General features: G+C 45.3%; 1 protein-coding gene across 3 annotated transcripts in view; it reads right to left on the bottom strand.

Annotated features, from left to right (window-relative positions):
* cgnb (cingulin b) overlaps positions 1–18,044 on the bottom strand; it is a 153,642-nt gene that overhangs the window by 86,659 nt on the left and 48,939 nt on the right. For 2 of the 3 annotated variants that reach the window (XM_073061089.1, XM_073061091.1), the window contains exon 2: positions 3,070–4,459. In XM_073061089.1, the coding sequence (XP_072917190.1) occupies positions 3,070–4,428 (1,359 nt within the window). In that variant the 5' untranslated portion in view covers positions 4,429–4,459. Of the gene's footprint in view, positions 1–3,069; positions 4,460–4,560; positions 4,628–18,044 lie in introns of those variants that run through there. The other variant, XM_073061090.1, reaches the window with a different exon arrangement.

Genomic DNA, 18,044 nt, shown 5'->3' with positions numbered 1-18,044 from the left:
TTATCTCCATAGATGCTGCCTGACCTGCTGAGCTCCTCCAGTGCTTTTTTGCATGTTGCTCTGGACTTCTAGCATCTCCAGAATCTCGTGTTTAGAATTGGATTTCTTTTAATTTAGATTAATACAATTTTTCACCTGTTGGTTCTACAGATGAAAGTGTTTCACCAAGGTCCAACCGTTTATTTCCCTGCATAGATGCTGCCTGACCTCTGGGGCTGTGGGTGTCTCTTTCTCCCCACATCCCTCCTCCCAATTGTTGCATGAAATGAATAACGCTCAATCCACTTCTGGCCCTTACACCAATTAACTTGAATTCACGTTTCAATTTTGAACTTTTCGGCCTGGGGAGATGCCTTTTTTATTCACTTTCATAACTATTTACCTCAATTGGAACTCCCTCAATCAGCTTTGTGCAAAATAAACATCCCTGATGTAACCAACCTTTCCTTGTAGCTTACATTGTAGCCTGGCAAATTCCTCATAAATCCCCTCCGTACACTCTCATACTATTACAATAGTGATTGAACTGTACCCAGCACTCTAGCCCTTTACCTCTTCCACCTATCTCACTTCATCCCCTCTTCCAGTTTCTTACTTCATCCCCTCCATCCCATCTACTTTCCTCCTCACTTGGTCTCACTCATCACTTGTCAGCTTGTACTCATTCCCCTCCCTCCACCTTCCTATTCTGGCTTCTGCCCCTTCCTTTTCAGTCTTGCTGAAGGGTCTGTGGATTGTGGGAGGAAACTAGAACACCCAGAGGAAACTCATGCAGTCATAGGGAGAATAAACAAACTCCTTACAGACAGCACCTGAACTGAACTCCAAACTCCAACACCACAAGCTGTAATGCTCTGAATTGACTGTGACATTTCCTTGTAAACTACACCAGAGAGTTGAAGTTAGGTAAACAGAGTACATAGGGAGTAAAACATTAACTTGTTTTGATCAGGGAAGTTGATAACAACTGCACACTGATAGATTAAAACCCATAAATACTTTGGAGAACTATAACCAAATTACAGTTTATACTTCACTAGTTATAGCTCAGAAGGTACTGATCTTCTGTAGCTTCGGCAAATCTCAGCTGCAAGTCTGACACTATGGTACTGTTGGAAGACAACACAATCTAGCTTCAGCCTCTCATGCTATACCAGAGTAATACATATATCCAAAAGTTGTGGATTTGTATTAAAACAAGTCTTCATCTGTTCTCTCAAACAATTGCATTGCAATATTTTGAACAAGTATCAGGGAAAAACAGATCTTCAGATTTCAAGATTCAAAGTAAATATCAAACTACATATATGTCACCATATACTTCCCTGACATTCATTTTCTTGTGGGTATTGTATTTCAGCAAATACAAAGAAACAGAATAGAACAATGAAAAAAATGCGAATACAGATAAACAACCAATGTACAAAAGACAAAAATACAAAAGAAACAAAAATAAGCAATAAATATTGGAAACATGAGTTTCCAATATTTGATAGCGAGTCCTTGATAGTGAGTCTATAGGTTGTAGGATCAGTAGTGGTGGCGTGAATGAATTTGTCCCCTTTGGTTCAAGAGCTTGATGGCTGAGGGGTAATAACTGTTCCTGAACCTGGTGGTGTGAGACGCAAAGTTCCTATACCTCCTTCCTGATGACAGATGAGAAGAAAGCATGGCAGGGATGTTCATCGTCTTATGATCATATCACCTTACTGTTTATGTGTGGAACCTTGCAGCCTATAATTTACTCTCCAACGGGGGAACTTGTACTCTCCCAACTGCTCAATAGTAAAACAAAACAGAGTTTTCCAGTAAATGAAAGGGCCAACTTAAATACAGCCACAGACTTAGTGGAACACAAAGCACAAGACACACCTCAGAAGCAGAAGTAAAATGCAAGTGAGAATAAGACATGCATTTAAGATAGAATGCACACTTGTGAAAAATCAACGGCTCAGACTTTTAACCCAGCATGGACAACTAAATATTTTGTCACTTCACGACCTGACGTTTGATTGATTTAAGCAGCAGGCCAAATTGGAAAGGTTGGGTATGGACCAAATTGAGGCAGTGGGGCCTGGGCCCGAGAGCAAGGAACAACCTGAGGTTTGAACGATTTAAATGCAGGGGCAGATTGAAAAGGTCAGAGTGTCAGGGCCAGAGGTGAGGGACAGGTCTATTCAATTCAGCTTGCTGCTCTGCAAGGTTTACTCATGTCCAGTTGAACTGAGGTTCTGGCCTGAAACTAACGGGCTACTGAATTGGCTGCGGTGATGGACTTAGTGATTCACAGCTGTGGACTCACTTTGGTGAACTTCAGTTGTTTGCTTGCTTTTGTTCTTTGCTCAGTGCTTTTCTTTCTATCTTTGGCTGTATGTCAGTCTTCTTTGTTTGAATGGGTTCTATTGGGTTTCTATGTTTTGTGGTTGCCTGCAAGGAGACAAATCTCAAGGTTGTATATAGTATACATACTTTGATAATCATTAGAACAGTCAGGTACTGTACGTAAACAATCACTGAACTCAGCAGCAATGCCATCTTTCACTGGGTGCATTGAGGTTGGTCATGTACATCAACTTCTGCCTGAGGAACGACTTGGATCCACTTCAGTTTGCTCTACATAACAACAGATACTTTCCACTCAATTCTAGAACATCTGGACAGTGAAGATGAGTACATCAGAATGCTCTTCATTGACTACAGCTCAGCATACAACACTATTATCCCTTTAAAACTAATCAATAAGTTCCCAGACTTGGGCTTCAATACCTCCTTGTGCAACTGGATCCCCAATTTCTTCAGTTAGTTGCAGACTCCAGTTGGTAACATTGCCTCCACAATCACAAGCAACACATGTGCATCATAAGGCTGTGTGCTTAGCCCCCTGCTCTATTTGCTTTATACTTATGACTCAAGTATAGCTATGTGACTAATTTTGTCAGATTTAAATTTGCTGATGACATCACTGTTGTTGGCCGAATCAAAAGGTGGTGATGAATCTTTTAAATTAACTTTAAACCATATCGTAGTATTAGAAATAGAATGTAAACTATTTCTTTTAAGTTTTCCTACCTCAACATCTTGTTCAGCAAAGATGGCAGCCTTTGGATTCTTCTCCACTCTGGGTTCCATTTCCATTTGGTTCTGGTTCCATTTCCTGGGGAGGCTGGCTGAATTGAAAGAAGGATGGTTCCCTGATTCCTTGTCAAGTTTGTTCTGAAATCCTGTGGTGTATGCTTTATCTGTAGATGAATATTGAGGTGCAAATTGGATTGGAGAGGAAGACTCCCTAGAGACTACTGAAGACTTTACCTCAAAGATCCTGGCAGTTTCAATGTCTTTACCAATATCCATTATGTCACTGGATCGAAAAGGCTTTTGGTTAACGCCGGTCGCAGGCCGACTGTTAGTCTCAGCTTCCCTGGAGGGGTACAGCTCTCTATCAAGGCTTTGTGATCGCTTGCGATCTTCAGGGGAAATCCGATTACGCCGCGCTGTTCTTCCTCTCTGTTGCCCTCCTTTTCCATCAAATTTACTAATTAGCGTATCCACAGAAGACAGAGGCTTGGTGTCTATCTCATTGACATCATTGGACTTCAATGAAATATCAGTAACAGAGGAAGCTTTGGTCAGTGGCTTTGTGGAATTAAATGCGGTATTAGTCCATGGTTTCTCCAGGTGTCTATGATCCAAGTTGCCATTATGTTTTCCTTTCCAATTGCTAACAGATCTCTCACCATCAGCTGAAGCAGCAGGGCTTGGGATCCTGAAACCTGGTCTTTCTTCAGGCAAAAACTGGTAGTTTGGGCCAATTTCTCTGGAATGCTCTACTCCATCTGAAATGAGCAATGATCCATGAGAATGAAACTTTCTTAGCTGCTCCTCCTGGTGCATTGGCCTCCGACGAGGCAAGGACTGGTGACCTTCATCATGTGTGTATGGAAAGTTGTGTGTGTTATTTTGCACATATGTTTTTGAATCATAAACATTCGCGTAACATTTGGAACCAGTCTCCTCGTCAGAGCTAGTGCACTGGGAGCCACTGTGAGATTGTGGCTGCACTAAGACGGCGTCCCCATATGGGTTTTCAGGCATTGCAAACTCACTTGGTTTTGGGTGTGCGGCTCTCTGCATCTGTGTGCCAGGTAGAGCGTCGCTGCTCCCTTCATGGATACCACCTTTAGCATAATCCATTCTGCTGGATGCCCCAGGCACTGAAGGTGCACCATCGCTGTTATTCAATACCACAAACGGCTGTCCAGAAATCCCCTGGACTCTCACCACAACACCATAAGATCCTGATTTGGCCAAGTTCTTCTTGGGTTTCTTGACCTTGTTGGTGCCCTTGATGTCATCTATGAATCGTATTTGGACTCCGTAATCTACGGGTGCCTGCTTGTCCGCTGGGTTTTGCTCAACGTGGCCGTCCATTTTCGGTCTTTTAGGATCAGACTCTCAGCTCCTGAAACAAAGCAAAAATAGTTAATGACATGGAGAACTCAATGAAAACAGTCGAGTCAATCAAGGCACAGAATTCCAAGTATTTCTTAACATTTTCATTACATCCACTTTTAACAAGCCCGCAGAATACTTCAATGTCAATGTAGGTCATTGGTGACAAACAGAAACTTCAGCTTGTTGCAGTACCTCAGCAATTAATCATTAACTTGCTTTAAAATGCAAGAACAAAATACACATTACTTATTTTGTACCTCTGATGTTTGGAATGTGGGCAGGCACAGAACATCTGACCAGAACTGACAGAAAGCCAAAGGATAAAAGGCACATATCAGTGCATGTTATCTCTCTGGGCCTCTGAATGAATTCCAACAATGGATTAGCAAAAATAAAAAGCACAGAATTATAGCAGATGAAAATGTTATGGGTCATCCTTTTATGATCAAAGATAAGAGAGGAAAAACCCTTCTCTTGCACAGTACTTCACTCATATCTCCATTTCTAATTTCAGTTTCTTATACTGACATTAACATTTCGCTTTCTGGCACCTTACCGCATAAACCTTACATACAAATGTCATCATTGTAAAAATATATCTCTGTCCATCCTCTAGTCATGAAGGTACTAATTAACAGAAATTAATGGTAGTCACTCTCCAAATGATCTCTCAAGTGGCCACTTCTGAGTAAATAATCTCTTGGTGCAGTTAGAGAATAGCAAGCTGTTGCTGTATTGTAACAAAACCAAATCTACATCTGTCCAGGAAAATGCACTTTATAACAACTATATTACAAAAAACAGCTGCTTTTCTGCTCTTAAACTCAAGATCGAGTTGCCATTAAACTTGAGTTCAACTTTATTGTCAATCATACCAATGTATACAGTTAAACTGAGTATTGTTCCTCTGGGGCCAAGGTGCAAAACACAGCACATACAGTCACAGAATAACATTAACGTAAGTCCCTGAGTGGCATGGCCTGGTTGACAAAGTGCAAGCTGCATAATTATGTAAGACAATATAATATTACTGCCACTAATGTAATTACCTTTTTATTATTATTGAGATACAGCATGGAATAGGTCCTTCTGGCCATTTGAGCTGTACCACTCAGCAACCCTTGATTTAACCCTAGCCTAATCATAAGACAATTTACAGTGACCAATTAATCTACTAACCCGGATGTCTTAAGACTGTAGGAGGGAACCACTGCTGGATGAATATGTAAAACAGTAGAATAAAAGATGAAAAGTGACCAGTGCAGGATGAGAGTGGTACAGTGCATTCAAACGTGATGAGGGATGTTGGATACTACAGGTTTCCTGTCTACAACTAAAAAGGACTAAATGCAGCTAATCAACTAAGTAGCAAGATGGTGCAAAAGTACACGCAACTTTAAAAAGGCTTTGACTGAAGTAAATACCAATATTTATGCCCTCTGTTACTTGGTCAGCTGCCTTTTAAATCATCAAAACACACCCACAATACCGAGTTTCTCTCCCCCCACTTGTGAGGCAATATGAATTTGTCCAAATTCATTCTCATATTAATTCAATACCAAAATGACGATGAGCTCTTTTTTGTGTTGACTCCGCGTACGTATCCATTACTTTTAGCTAGGAAACCTTCTTTACCACAGACTGAACTACTGAGTACTTCTCACATTGTTTTATTTCAGATTTTCAGCATCTGCAGTATTTTATTCTTCTATTTATAATCCAAGACTTAAGTTTTATCTTTAAATATACTTCCACACTAAGCACCAGAAACGTTTACCTTACAGGTATATTATCACAAACTTTCCAGGCAAAATTTAAAACAGTAATAATTTTTCCACAGATGTGGGCTACTAAGAACGATGGCTAAATACTAAAATTCATGAGTTCCCAATCGTGGAAGCCTGGGCATCAAATTCCCTGTTAGTGCCTTCAGATGGAGATAAGTCCACATTGGATGCATCTCCAACTAAGAGTGTAAAGTTCAGCCCCATTTAAAATATACTGTACCTTTTGACTTTGGGAATCTTGGTATATAGGTCAAATTACATGCCTTCCCTCATTTAGGCATTCTGCCTTTTACTTAAAGATTCGCATTATTGTCACATGTATTTTGAAACATAGTGATATGCTTTGCTTTGTGTCAACAACCAACACATTCCAAGGATGCACTGGGGGCAGCCCACAAGTGTCATCCTCACACTACCGCACTAACATAGCATGCCCACAACTTACTCACCCATACACCCTTTGGAAAGGAGGAGGAAATCCACGCAGCTACAGGGAAAACGTACAAGTTCCTTACAGACAGCAGCGAGAATTGAACCTGGATCAGTGATCACTGGTGCTGTAAAGTGTTGCACTAATATTTGTGTTTGAATAACAGAATACAAAATCTTCTGACCAAAAAAATTAGAGGTAGCTGAAAGGCTGTTAAAAAAATCTAAAACAAAAGTAGCAAAGTTTTTGAGGAGGAATAAATTGAGAGGTAAAAGACAGCAATTTATAGGTATATAGATAAGGAAAAGTTTTTAGTGACAGAACAGCTGTAGACATACATTTGTTACTTTGCAACGAAAAGATAGGAAACTCTTTACATAGGCACAACACAGCTGCTGCGACTATAAAGGACAATGACAATGTGGTTAGAGTTATCAGACTCTGGGGGGAAAGATGCAGCTTATTTTAGGACAAAATCTTAATGCAAATTTATGGTTAAAACATGGTCGTATTGTCACTGAAAATGCAGCCGTAATCTGCCAGTGGGTTGGAGACTAATCTCTCAGTTTTAGATTAAAGACCAATGCCAGTAGGAAGCAAACCCCTCTTTCCAGTCTCATGGGGCGGGGGAGAGACAAATTCAAGATAGAATTAGCATATGCTGGTAAAACTCAATCCCTTAAAACACTAACACAAGAAAATCTGCAGATGCTGGAAATTCAAGCAACACACACCAAATGCTGGTGGAACACAGCAGGTCAGGCAGCATCTATAGGGAGAAGCACTGTCAATGTTTCGGGCTGAGACCCTTCGTCAGGACTAATTGAAAGGAAAGATAGTAAGAGATTTGAAAGTAGGAGGGGGAGGGGAAAATGCAAAATGATAGGAAAAGACCGGAGGGGGAGGGATGAAGCTGAGCTGGAAAGGTGATTGGCAAAAGGAATACAGAGCTGGAGAAGGGAAAGGATCATGGGACGGGAGACCTCGGGAGAAAGAAAAGGGGAGGGGGCAGCACCAGAGGGAGATGGAGAACAGGCAGAGTAATGGGCAGAGAGAGAGAAAAAAGGAGGGGGGTAAAAGCTAAATATATCAGGGATGGGTAAGAAGGGGAGGAGGGGCATTAATGGAAGTTAGAGAAGTCAGTGTTCATGCCATCAGGTTGGAGGCTACCCAGCCGGTATATAAGGTGTTGTTCCTCCAAACCTGAGTGTGGCCTCATCTTGACAGTAGAGGAGGTCATGGATAGACATATCAGAATGGGAATGGGACATGGAATTAAAATGCGTGGCCACTGGAAGATCCTGCTTTCTCTGGCGGACCGAGCATAGGTGTTCAGTGAAACGGTCTCCCAGTCTGCATCGGGTTTCACCAATATATAAAAGGCCACACTGGGAGCACCGGACGCAGTATGTCACACCAGCCGACTCACAGATGAAGTGTCGCCTCACCTGGAAGGACTGTCTGGGGCCCTGAATGGTGGTGAGGGAGGAAGTGTAAGGGCAGGTGTAGCACTTGTTCCGCTTACAAGGATAAGTGCCAGGAGGGAGATCGGTGGGAAGGGATGGGGGGGGAGGGACGAATGGATAAGGGAGTCACGTAGGGGGCGATCCCTGCAGAAAGCAGAAGGGGGGGGGGAGGGAAAGATGTGCTTGGTAGTGGGATCCCGTTGGAGGTGGTGGAAGTTACGGAGAATTATACGTTGGACCTGGAGGCTGGTGGGGTGTTTGGTGAGGACAAGGGGGGCCCTATCCCGAGTGGGGTGGCGGGCAGATGGGGTGAGGTCAGATGGGTGGGAAATGGGAGAGATGTGTTTGAGAGCAGAGTTGATGGTGGAAGAAGGGAAGCCCCTTTGTTTAAAAAAGGAAGACATCCCCTTTGTCCTGGAATGAAAAGCCTCATCCTGAGAGCATATGAGGCAGAGACGGAGGAATTGTGAGAAGGGGATATCATTTTTGCAAGAGACAGGATGGAAGAGTAATATTCCAGGTAGCTGTGAGAGTCTGTAGGCTTATAGCAGATATCAGTAGATAAACCGTCTCCAGAGATGGAGACAGAAAGATCAAGAAAGGGGAGGGAGGTGTCGGAAATGGACCAGGTAAATTTGAGGGCAGGGTGAAAGTTGGAGGCAAAGTTAATGAAGTCGACGAGCTCAGCATGCGTGCAGGAGGCAGCGCCAATGCAGTCATCGATGTAGTGAAGGAAAAGAGGGGGACGGATACCCGTATAGGCTTGGAACATGGACTGTTCCACAAAGCCAACAAAAGGGCAGGCATAACTGGGACCCATGCAGTCTCACTGTTAGCATTTGGGTCCTCCATCAAAATTAGAATAATATGGCTTAAAATCTAATTTAGTGTTTGCAATTATCATTGAAAATGTTTTATTTGTACTTGCAAGCAATCACTTTTAATCAAACTGTTGCCACATTGAAAAATAATGATCACATCAAGATCAGTTTTTATTTCAACTTAAAACAACTGGGAAATTCATTAATTTATCTCAATTCTTCCATGAAATCTTAGGGGTGAATTTTAAATAGAAAAAGTTTAAAAAGAATATTTATCATAACTCTTGTGAGTACCAGTTAGTTTTGCAATGCAGAAGCAGCCATGTATTACCTGCCCGTTGTTGAGGCAATCCAAGTCTAAGGAGGCAGTCTTCAAATTAGAATCAGCTCTTTCTGGAGTTCTGAAGAAGGATACCAGACCTTCACCTAAAGTTGTTTTTCTCTTTGCACATATGCTGCATGACTGACTGAGCTTTTCCAGTATTTTTGTTCTTGTTTCAGATTTCAGTATCTGCATTTTTATTTGTTTTTCCTTCAGAGTTAATTTAAGCTGGCAAAAATTTGGAAACTTCCTACAAAAATTGCCATGCCAATATGAAATCAGAAATTAATAGGCTTTTGTTACTCAAAGATATTGAGTTTTTGGGGGCATCTTAAGGAAACAGATAGACTACAGATCGAACATAAGAAGTTGTGTGACTATCACTAGAACAAAAAACTGGAATTAAATGCCCTTTTTACTTCCAGGTTCATCTTGTCTCAACACCATTCAGAAATGCCACTTTAGACTACACAATTCTGAATTCTCAAATGCTCCTATTGATTAATTCAATTGTTGTATTACTGACCCATACTCCATTTAGAAATTCAACTTCAAGGTTACAAAGGAGGTTTAACAGTGGACCGGACGACAATCTTGTACCTGATGTACAAGAACTGAAAATTGTCCTATTAATAGATATCATACAACAACTTAAATAATTATAGACAGGCAGTTGTATTAAATGATAAGCTTACAGTAACATGGGGGAATTGGGAATGTACACAAAATGTGTTCTTGTGTACAGGAATGAATGATAAAAGTATTACTATAATATGCTGTGTTATTATTACACAGTCATGGAACACAACACAGAAACAGGCCCTTTGGCCCATCTAATCCATACTGCGACATTGATCTGTCTAATCCCATTGACCTGAACCCAGACCATAGCCCTCCATACCCTTCCCATCCATGTACCTATCCAAATTTCTCTTAAATGTTGAAATCGACCCTGCATCCAGCACTTGTGCTGACAGCTCCCTCCACACTCACACCACCCTGAGTGAAGATAACCCTCCATGTTGCCCTTAAACAGTTCACCTTCGACCCTTAACCCATGACCTCTAGTTGTAGTCTCACCCAACTTCAGTGGGGGAAAAAACTGCCTGCATTTACCCTATTTATACCCCTCATAATTTTGTATACCTCTATTAAATCTCCCCTCAATCTACTACGTTCTAGAGAATGAAGTCCTAACCTATTCAACTTTTCCCTATAACTCAGGTCCTCAAGTCCCAGCAACATCCTTGCAAATTTTCTCTGTACTCTTTCAATCTGTTTACACCTTTCCTGTAGGAAGGTGACCAAAGCTGCTACACAATACTCCACATTAAGCCTCACCAACATCTTATATAACTTCAACAGACCATACTTTACTTTTATTGTCACCATACAATTGATACTAGAGCATACAATCATCACAGCGATATTTGATTCTGTGCTTCGCGCTCCCTGAAGTACAAATCGAAGTAAATATAATAAATATTTAAATTATAAATCATAATTAGAAAATAGAAGAGGGAAAGTAAGGTAGTGCAAGTCGGGTTCAGACATTTTGAAGGTACGGCCCAGATCCGGGTCAGGATCTGTTCAGCAGTCTTGTCACAGTTGGAAAGAAGCTGTTCCCAAATCTGGCCGTACGAATCTACAAGCTCCTGAACCTTCTCCCGGAGGGAAGTGGGACAAAAAGTGTGTTGGTTGGTGGGTCGTGTCCTTGATTATCCTGGCAGCACTGCTCCGACAGCGTGCAGTGTAAAGTGAGTCCAAGGATGGAAGATTGGTTTGTGTGATGTGCTAGGCTATGGTCACGATCTTCTGCAGCTTCTTCCGGTCTTGGACAGGACAACTTCCATACCAGGTTGTGATGCACAATGATATACAATGATTTATGAAGGCCAATGTGCCAAAAGCTTTCTTTATGACCCTGTGACACCACTTTCAAGGAATCATGGATCTAGATTCCCAGATCCCTCTGTTTTGTCACACTCCAACCCTAGTTGGGTTAGTTCTCCCAAAGTGTAACACCTCACAAATGTCTGCATTAAATCCCATCTGCCATTTTTCCAGCTTGTCCAACTCCTGCTTCAAGCTTTGATAGCCTTTCTTGCTATCCACTACACCAATCTTGATGTCTTCAGCAAATCTGCTGATCCAGTTTACCACATTGTCATCTATATCAATGATCTGGATGATAAACACCAACCGACACAGCACCAATCAGTGAAGCACACCACTAATCACAGGCGCCAGTCACACAGGCAACCATCTACTACCACAAAGTCAATGTCTAATCCAATTTACTACCTCATCTTGAATGGCGAGCAACTGAACCTTCTTGACCAACCTCCCATGCAGGACCTTGTCAAAGGCCTTGCTAAAGTCCATGCAGACAATATCCATTGCCTTGTCTTCATCAACTTTCCTAGTAACTTACCTAGTAACTTTCCTAGTAACTAAAAGCTCAAAGATTGGTTAGACATGACTTACCATGCACGGAGACATGCTAACTATCCTTAATCAGTCCATGTCTTTCTAAATACTCATATACCCGATCTCTTAGAATTCCTTCCAATAACTTTCCACACTACCCACGTCAGGTTCACGAGTCTATAATTTCCTGGTTTAGCCTTACAGCCTTTCTTAAAATGCTCCAATCCTCTGGCACCTCACCAGTGGCTAAGGATGTTTTAAATATCTGATACACCATCAATAACTCTCGGAGACTGGAACTGAACGATAGGCTTTTATTAGCAGCAAAATGGAGCACGGCATCTCGGAGACTGAGGGAGGTGCAGTGTCTCCAATCGGCATTATACAGGGGTCTGTGGGAGGAGCCACAGGAGCAGTCAGCAGAGGGGCGTGTCCAGACAGGTATACATAGTTTACCACATTCACCCCCTCCCCTTTGTTTTAAAAGAGAGTCCCCTTGGGGCGAAGTTTCTGACAAGTATATTTACAGGTCAAGTCTATCAGGTGGTCAAGTCCGTCGCTGCGATCTATGTAGCACCGGTGGTGATTGCACCGGTGACGGTGGTTGTGCTGGCTCCGGCCTGACTTGAGGTGCCAGCCGGTTAGGCATCAGTAATCCCTCATGCGTGTGCGTGGCGCCCGGTATGGGAGGGTCGTGAGGAGTCTGTGTAGGGCTTGGTGTGCGCGGTGTCTCGTGGGTATATACATCGGCGGGTACGGGATTCGTAGTCACCGTGGAGTGTTCGGGGTAGGGGTCTGGTGCTCCTGCAGGCGCCAGGTCGCGGACGGAGACCGCGTCCTCTCGCCCATCAGGTAAGACCATGTAGGCATACTGGGGGTTCACATGAAGTAGGTGAACCCTCTCGACCATCGGGGAGTATTTATTGCTCCTCGCATGTTTCCGGAGCAGCACTGGCCCTGGGGACGTCAGCCAAGCCGGTAGGGTGGTCCCAGTGGCAGACTTACTGGGAAAAGAAAAGAGTCGCTCATGAGGGGTGGCATTGGTGGACATGCATAACAGGGAGTGGATGGAGTGGAGTGCCTCGGGGAGGACCTCCTGCCAGCGAGAGACCGGCAGTCCCTTTGACCTAAGGGCTGAGAGTGTGGCCTTCCACACCGTGGCATTCTCCCTCTCCACCTGTCCATTCCCCCGGGGATTATAGCTTGTGGTCCTACTAGTAGCAATACCTCTAGCCAGCAGGTATTGGCGCAGCTCGTCACTCATAAACAAGGACCCTCTATCACTGTGGATATAGCAGGGATATCCGAACAGAGTGAAGAGCTGGTGCAGGGCTTTTATGACAGACATGGCAGTGGTATCGGGGCAGGGGATGGCAAAGGGGAACCGCGAGTTCTCGTCGATTATGTTAAGAAAGTACACATTGTGGTCGATGGAGGGAAGGGGGCCCTTAAAGTCGACACTCAGTCGCTCAAAGGAGTGGGTGGCCTTGATAAGTTGTGCCTTTTCAGGACGGTAGAAGTGCGGTTTGCACTCAGTGCAGACTTGGCAGTCCCTGGTCATCGTCCTGATTTCCTCAAGGGAGTAAGGCAGGTTCCAGGCTTTCACGAAATGGTAAAGCCAGGTGACCCCCGGGTGGCAAAGATCTGCATGGAGGGCGTATAGCTGGTCGAGCTGTGCGCTGGCACATGTTCCCTGGGATAGGGCATCAGGGGGCTCATTGAGCCTTCCAGGCTGGTACAGGATGTCATAGTTGTAGGTGGAGAGTTCTATTCTCCACCCCAAAATTTTATCATTTTTGATTTTGCCCCGCTGTTGGTTGCTAAACATGAATGCAACTGAGCACTGGTCAGTCAGCAAGGTGAACCTTTTGCCGGCGAGATAGTGCCTCCAGTGCCATAGCTTCCACTATGGCCTGGGCTTCTTTCTCCACCGCGGAGTGCCGAATTTCAGGGCCTTGAAGGGTACGAGAGAAGAATGCTACCGGCCTTCCTGCCTGATTGAGGGTAGCAGCCAGCGCAAAGTCAGAGGCGTCACTCTCTACTTGGAAGGGAATGGTCTCGTCCACTGCATGCATCGTTGCTTTGGCAATGTCCTCTTTAATGCAGCTGAAGGCTGCGCGGGCCTCGGCTGAGAGGGGAAATGTGGTGGACTTGACCAGGGGGCGGGCCTCGTCTGCATAGTGAGGGACCCATTGGGCGTAATAGGAAAAGAAGCCCAGGCACCGTTTGAGGGCTCTGAGGGTGGTGGGAAGAGGGAGTTCCAACAGGGGGTGCATACGGTCGAGGTCAGGGCCAATGACTCCGTTCTCCACGACATACCCAAGGATAGCAAGTCGGGTGGTTCCGAACACACACTTGTCCCTGTTATAGGTAAGGTTAAGAGCTTTGGCCGCTTGGAAAAATCGTTGGAGGTTGGTGTCGTGATCCTGCCAGTCGTGACCGCAGATGGTGATGTTATCCAGATATGGGAACGTGGCCTTCAGTTGGCACTGGTCCACCATCTGGTCCATTTCCCTCTGGAAGACAGAGACACCATTCGTGACACCGAAGGGGACGCGCAGGAAGTGATAGAGCCTGCCGCCTGCCTCGAAGGCAGTGTAGGGGCAGTCCTCCGGGCGGATGGGGAGCTGATGGTAAGCAGATTTTAGGTCTATGGTCGAGTACACCTTGTACTGAGCTATCTGATTGACCATATCCGCGATGCGGGGTAGGGGGTACGTGTCAAGCTGCGTGAACCTATTGATGGTCTGGCTATAGTCCACGACCATCCTATTTTTTTGCCTGGTCCGAACAACAACCACCTGGGCCCTCCAAGGACTTGTGCTTGGCTCAATAATCCCCTCCCTGAGCAGCCGCTGCACCTCTGACTTAATGAAGGCCCTGTCCCCCGCGCTGTACCTCCTGCTTTTAGTTGCCACAGGTTTACAGTCGGGGGTCAGGTTGGCGAACAGCAGTGGGGGAGGGATCTTGAGGGTGGAGAGGCTGCAAGTGGTGTCAGTAGCACGGCTGTTGGCATGGTGTTGGGTGGGATGTGTGGGTCGGTGTGTGTGTGTGGTCAGTAGCGGGATATGTGACAAAGTCCCACAGAACTGAGGATTTCTGACAGTGATTGGTGGGAGGGGCCCGTCATACTCCATTGTCACACTTTTCAGGTGGCTCTGGAAGTCGAGCCCCAATAGCACAGGGGCACACAGTTGAGGCATGACCAGTAACGCAAAGTCCCGATATTCTGTGCCCTGAACCACCAGTGTCACTACTCAACCCCCCCGGATGTCTGTGGAATGTGATCCAGAAGCCATGGTGACCCTCTGACTTACCGGCCGTGTCATGAGTCCGCAGCATTGCACCATGTCTGGGTGAATAAAACTCTCAGTACTGCCCGTGTCAAACAGGCAGCAAGTCCTGTGCCCCTCCACCAGGATGTCCATCACTGACCTTGCGAGCTGGTGTGGAGCGCTTTGGTCAAGGGTCACGGAGGTCAGAGTTGCATCGCCGTCTTGGTGCCCGGTAAGCACCCGTGGGTCGGAGGCTGGGTGAGGTGGCGCTGACAAAGATGGCCGCCCCCATGCCTCGCACGCAGCAGGCAAGATGGCGACCCCCATGCCTCGCACGCGGCGCTTCTCGACCCCGCTTGTGGTTTGGACTTACAGGCCTTGGCGAAGTGGCCCTTCTTGCCGCAGCTGGGGCAGGTAGCTTCTTGGGCCGGCAGCATCTTCGGGGGTGCTTTCCCAGTCCGCAGAAGTAACACTGCGCGGACTTGCGACTGGCAGCAGCTGAGGTCAATTCGCCAGCCGGTTGCGGGGACTTCACAGACTCGCGACTGACAGCAGCCGTGGTCGAATCGCCGGTGGGTTGCAGAGACTTCACGGACTCGCGACTGGCAGCAGCCGAGGTCGATTCGCCAGCCAGTTGCGGGGACTTCACGGACTCGTGACAGGCAGCAGCCGAGGTCGATTCGCTGGCGGGTTGCGGGGGACTTCATGGACTCGCGACTGGCAGCAGCTGAGGTCGATTTGCCGGCGGGTTGCGGGGTCTGCAGCGTCCATGAGGCCAGCAGGAGATCGCACACCTGGACAGCGTCAGCGTTGTGCAGAGCGGCCTCCAGCGTGTCGGCCAGCTCGATCGCTGAATGTAAGGTAAGATTGGCGTGTTCCAGCAGCCACTGGCGCACGTACACTGACCTGATCCCCGTAATGAAAGCGTCTCGTACTAGCAGCTCCGCATGTTGTTCCGCCGTCAGTCCCCTGCAGTCGCAGGCCCGCACGAGTGTCTGTAGGGCCCGGACACACTCAGTGCTCGACTCTCTGGCCCGCTGCTGCCATGTCGCTAAGCAATGTCTTACATAGACGGTGTTCACCGGCCGTCGATATTGCCTTTTTTGGGCATCCATTGCATCCCAGTAAGTCCGTTTGGTCTCTGATCATGGAGTAGACCCTCGGACTGATCCTGGAGAGGAGAACCTTGCGCATCGTGGCAGGATCGCTCATGTGAATCTCCTCCAGGTACGATTCGAAGCATGCTAGCCAGAGTTCGAAAGTGTCACCGGCTTCCTGGGATTGAGGGTCGAGATCCAATCTGCTGGGTTGTAAAATGCTCTCCATGTTTTAAAATTGCTGCTAATAAAATTGATGCGCCATCAATAACTCTCGGAGACTGGAAGTGAACGATAGGCTTTTATTAGCAGCAAAAAGGGAGCACAACATCTCAGAGACTGAGGGAGGAGCAGTGCCCCAATCGCCTTTATACAGAGGTCTGTGGGAGGAGCCACAGGAGCAGTCAGCAGAGGGGCGTGTCCAGACAGGTATACATAGTTTACCACAATATCTTTGCTATGACCCCTGTAATTTCTGCATTAGCCTCCCACAGGGCCCCGAGAGAACACCTTGTCAGGCCCTGGTGATTTCTCCACCCTAATTTGCCTCAAGACAGTAAACAGTTCATCCTCTAATCTGTGTAGGGCCATTATTTCGCTGCTGCATTGCCTCAAATCTATGGAGTCTATGTTCATTTCCCAGAAATACAGATGCAAAAAAATCCACTTAAGATCTCTCCCCCCACCATCCTTTTGGCTCCACACACTGATTACCATACTGATCTTCCGGAAGACTAATTTCGTCCATTGCTATCCTTATGCATATAATAGAAGTAGAAGCCTATAGACCCTATAGACCCTCACGATTTCCTTCTTAAGTGCTCTCTTGCATTTCTTATACTTAACTACATCATCTGTTCCTACCTGCCTTGTCTGACAAGAACATACAAACATTGCACTCTCAAAATTTCACTTTTGAATATACTAGATCCACCTTTGCTAGAAAACAACCTGACATGTCCTATGCCAGATCCTCTCTGATACCATCAAAATTGGTCTTTCTCCAATTTAAAATCTCACCTCAAGCATCAGACCTATCCTTTACCACAATTACCTCGAAACTAATCGCATTATGATCACTAGACGCAAAATGTTCACTTACACAAACTCAGGTGGACCAGAAGTGGAAAGAGTGAGCCATTTCAAGTTCTTGGGTGTCTGTATCTAACCTGGTCCCAACATATAGACGTGGCTATAAAGAATATAAGACAGCAGCTACACTTCATCAGGAGCATGAGGAAATTTGGTTTGTCACCAAAACCACTCAAAGTTTTTACAAACTTACTGTGTCAGGCATTTTTACTGGCTGTATCATGGGCTGATATGGGGCGCTACTGCACAGGATCAAAGTAAGCTGCAGAAAGTTGTAATATTAGTCAGTTCCATTATGAGTACTAGCCTCTGTAACATCCAAGACTTCAAGAAGCAGTGACTCAGAAAATCAGTTTCCATCATCAAGGACCACTTCAAGAAGCAGTGACTCAGAAAATCAGTTTCCATCATCAAGGACCACCACCACCCAGCACATGCCCTCTTCTCACTGTTACCATCAGGAAGGGAGGTACAGAAGCCTGAAGGCACACACTCTGTGTTGCAGGAACAGCTTCTTCCACTCTAGCTATCCAATTTCTAAATGGATATTGAACCCATGAACACTAACTCACTTTTTAAAAAGTTTCTGTTTTTGAACTATTTATCTTAATTTAACACATTATATATACATATATACACACACTTACTGTAATTCAGGTTTATCTATAATTATCATGTATCACATTGTATTGCTGCCGCAAACTTGGCAAATTTCATGACATATGCCGGTGATACAAGACCATAAGCTAAAGGAGAAGAATTGCGTCATTTGGCCCATTGAGTTGGCTCTGCCATTCAGTCATGGCTGATCCTTCTTTCTCCTCCTCAACTCCATTCCCCAGACTTCTCTCCATAACCTTTGATGCCACGTC

This window comes from Hemitrygon akajei, chromosome 11 (genome assembly GCF_048418815.1).
Source record: "Hemitrygon akajei chromosome 11, sHemAka1.3, whole genome shotgun sequence".
Taxonomy (NCBI): Eukaryota; Metazoa; Chordata; class Chondrichthyes; order Myliobatiformes; family Dasyatidae; genus Hemitrygon; species Hemitrygon akajei.
Note: the sequence above shows the minus strand (reverse complement) of the source record. Positions and strands in the feature narration are given on the sequence as shown.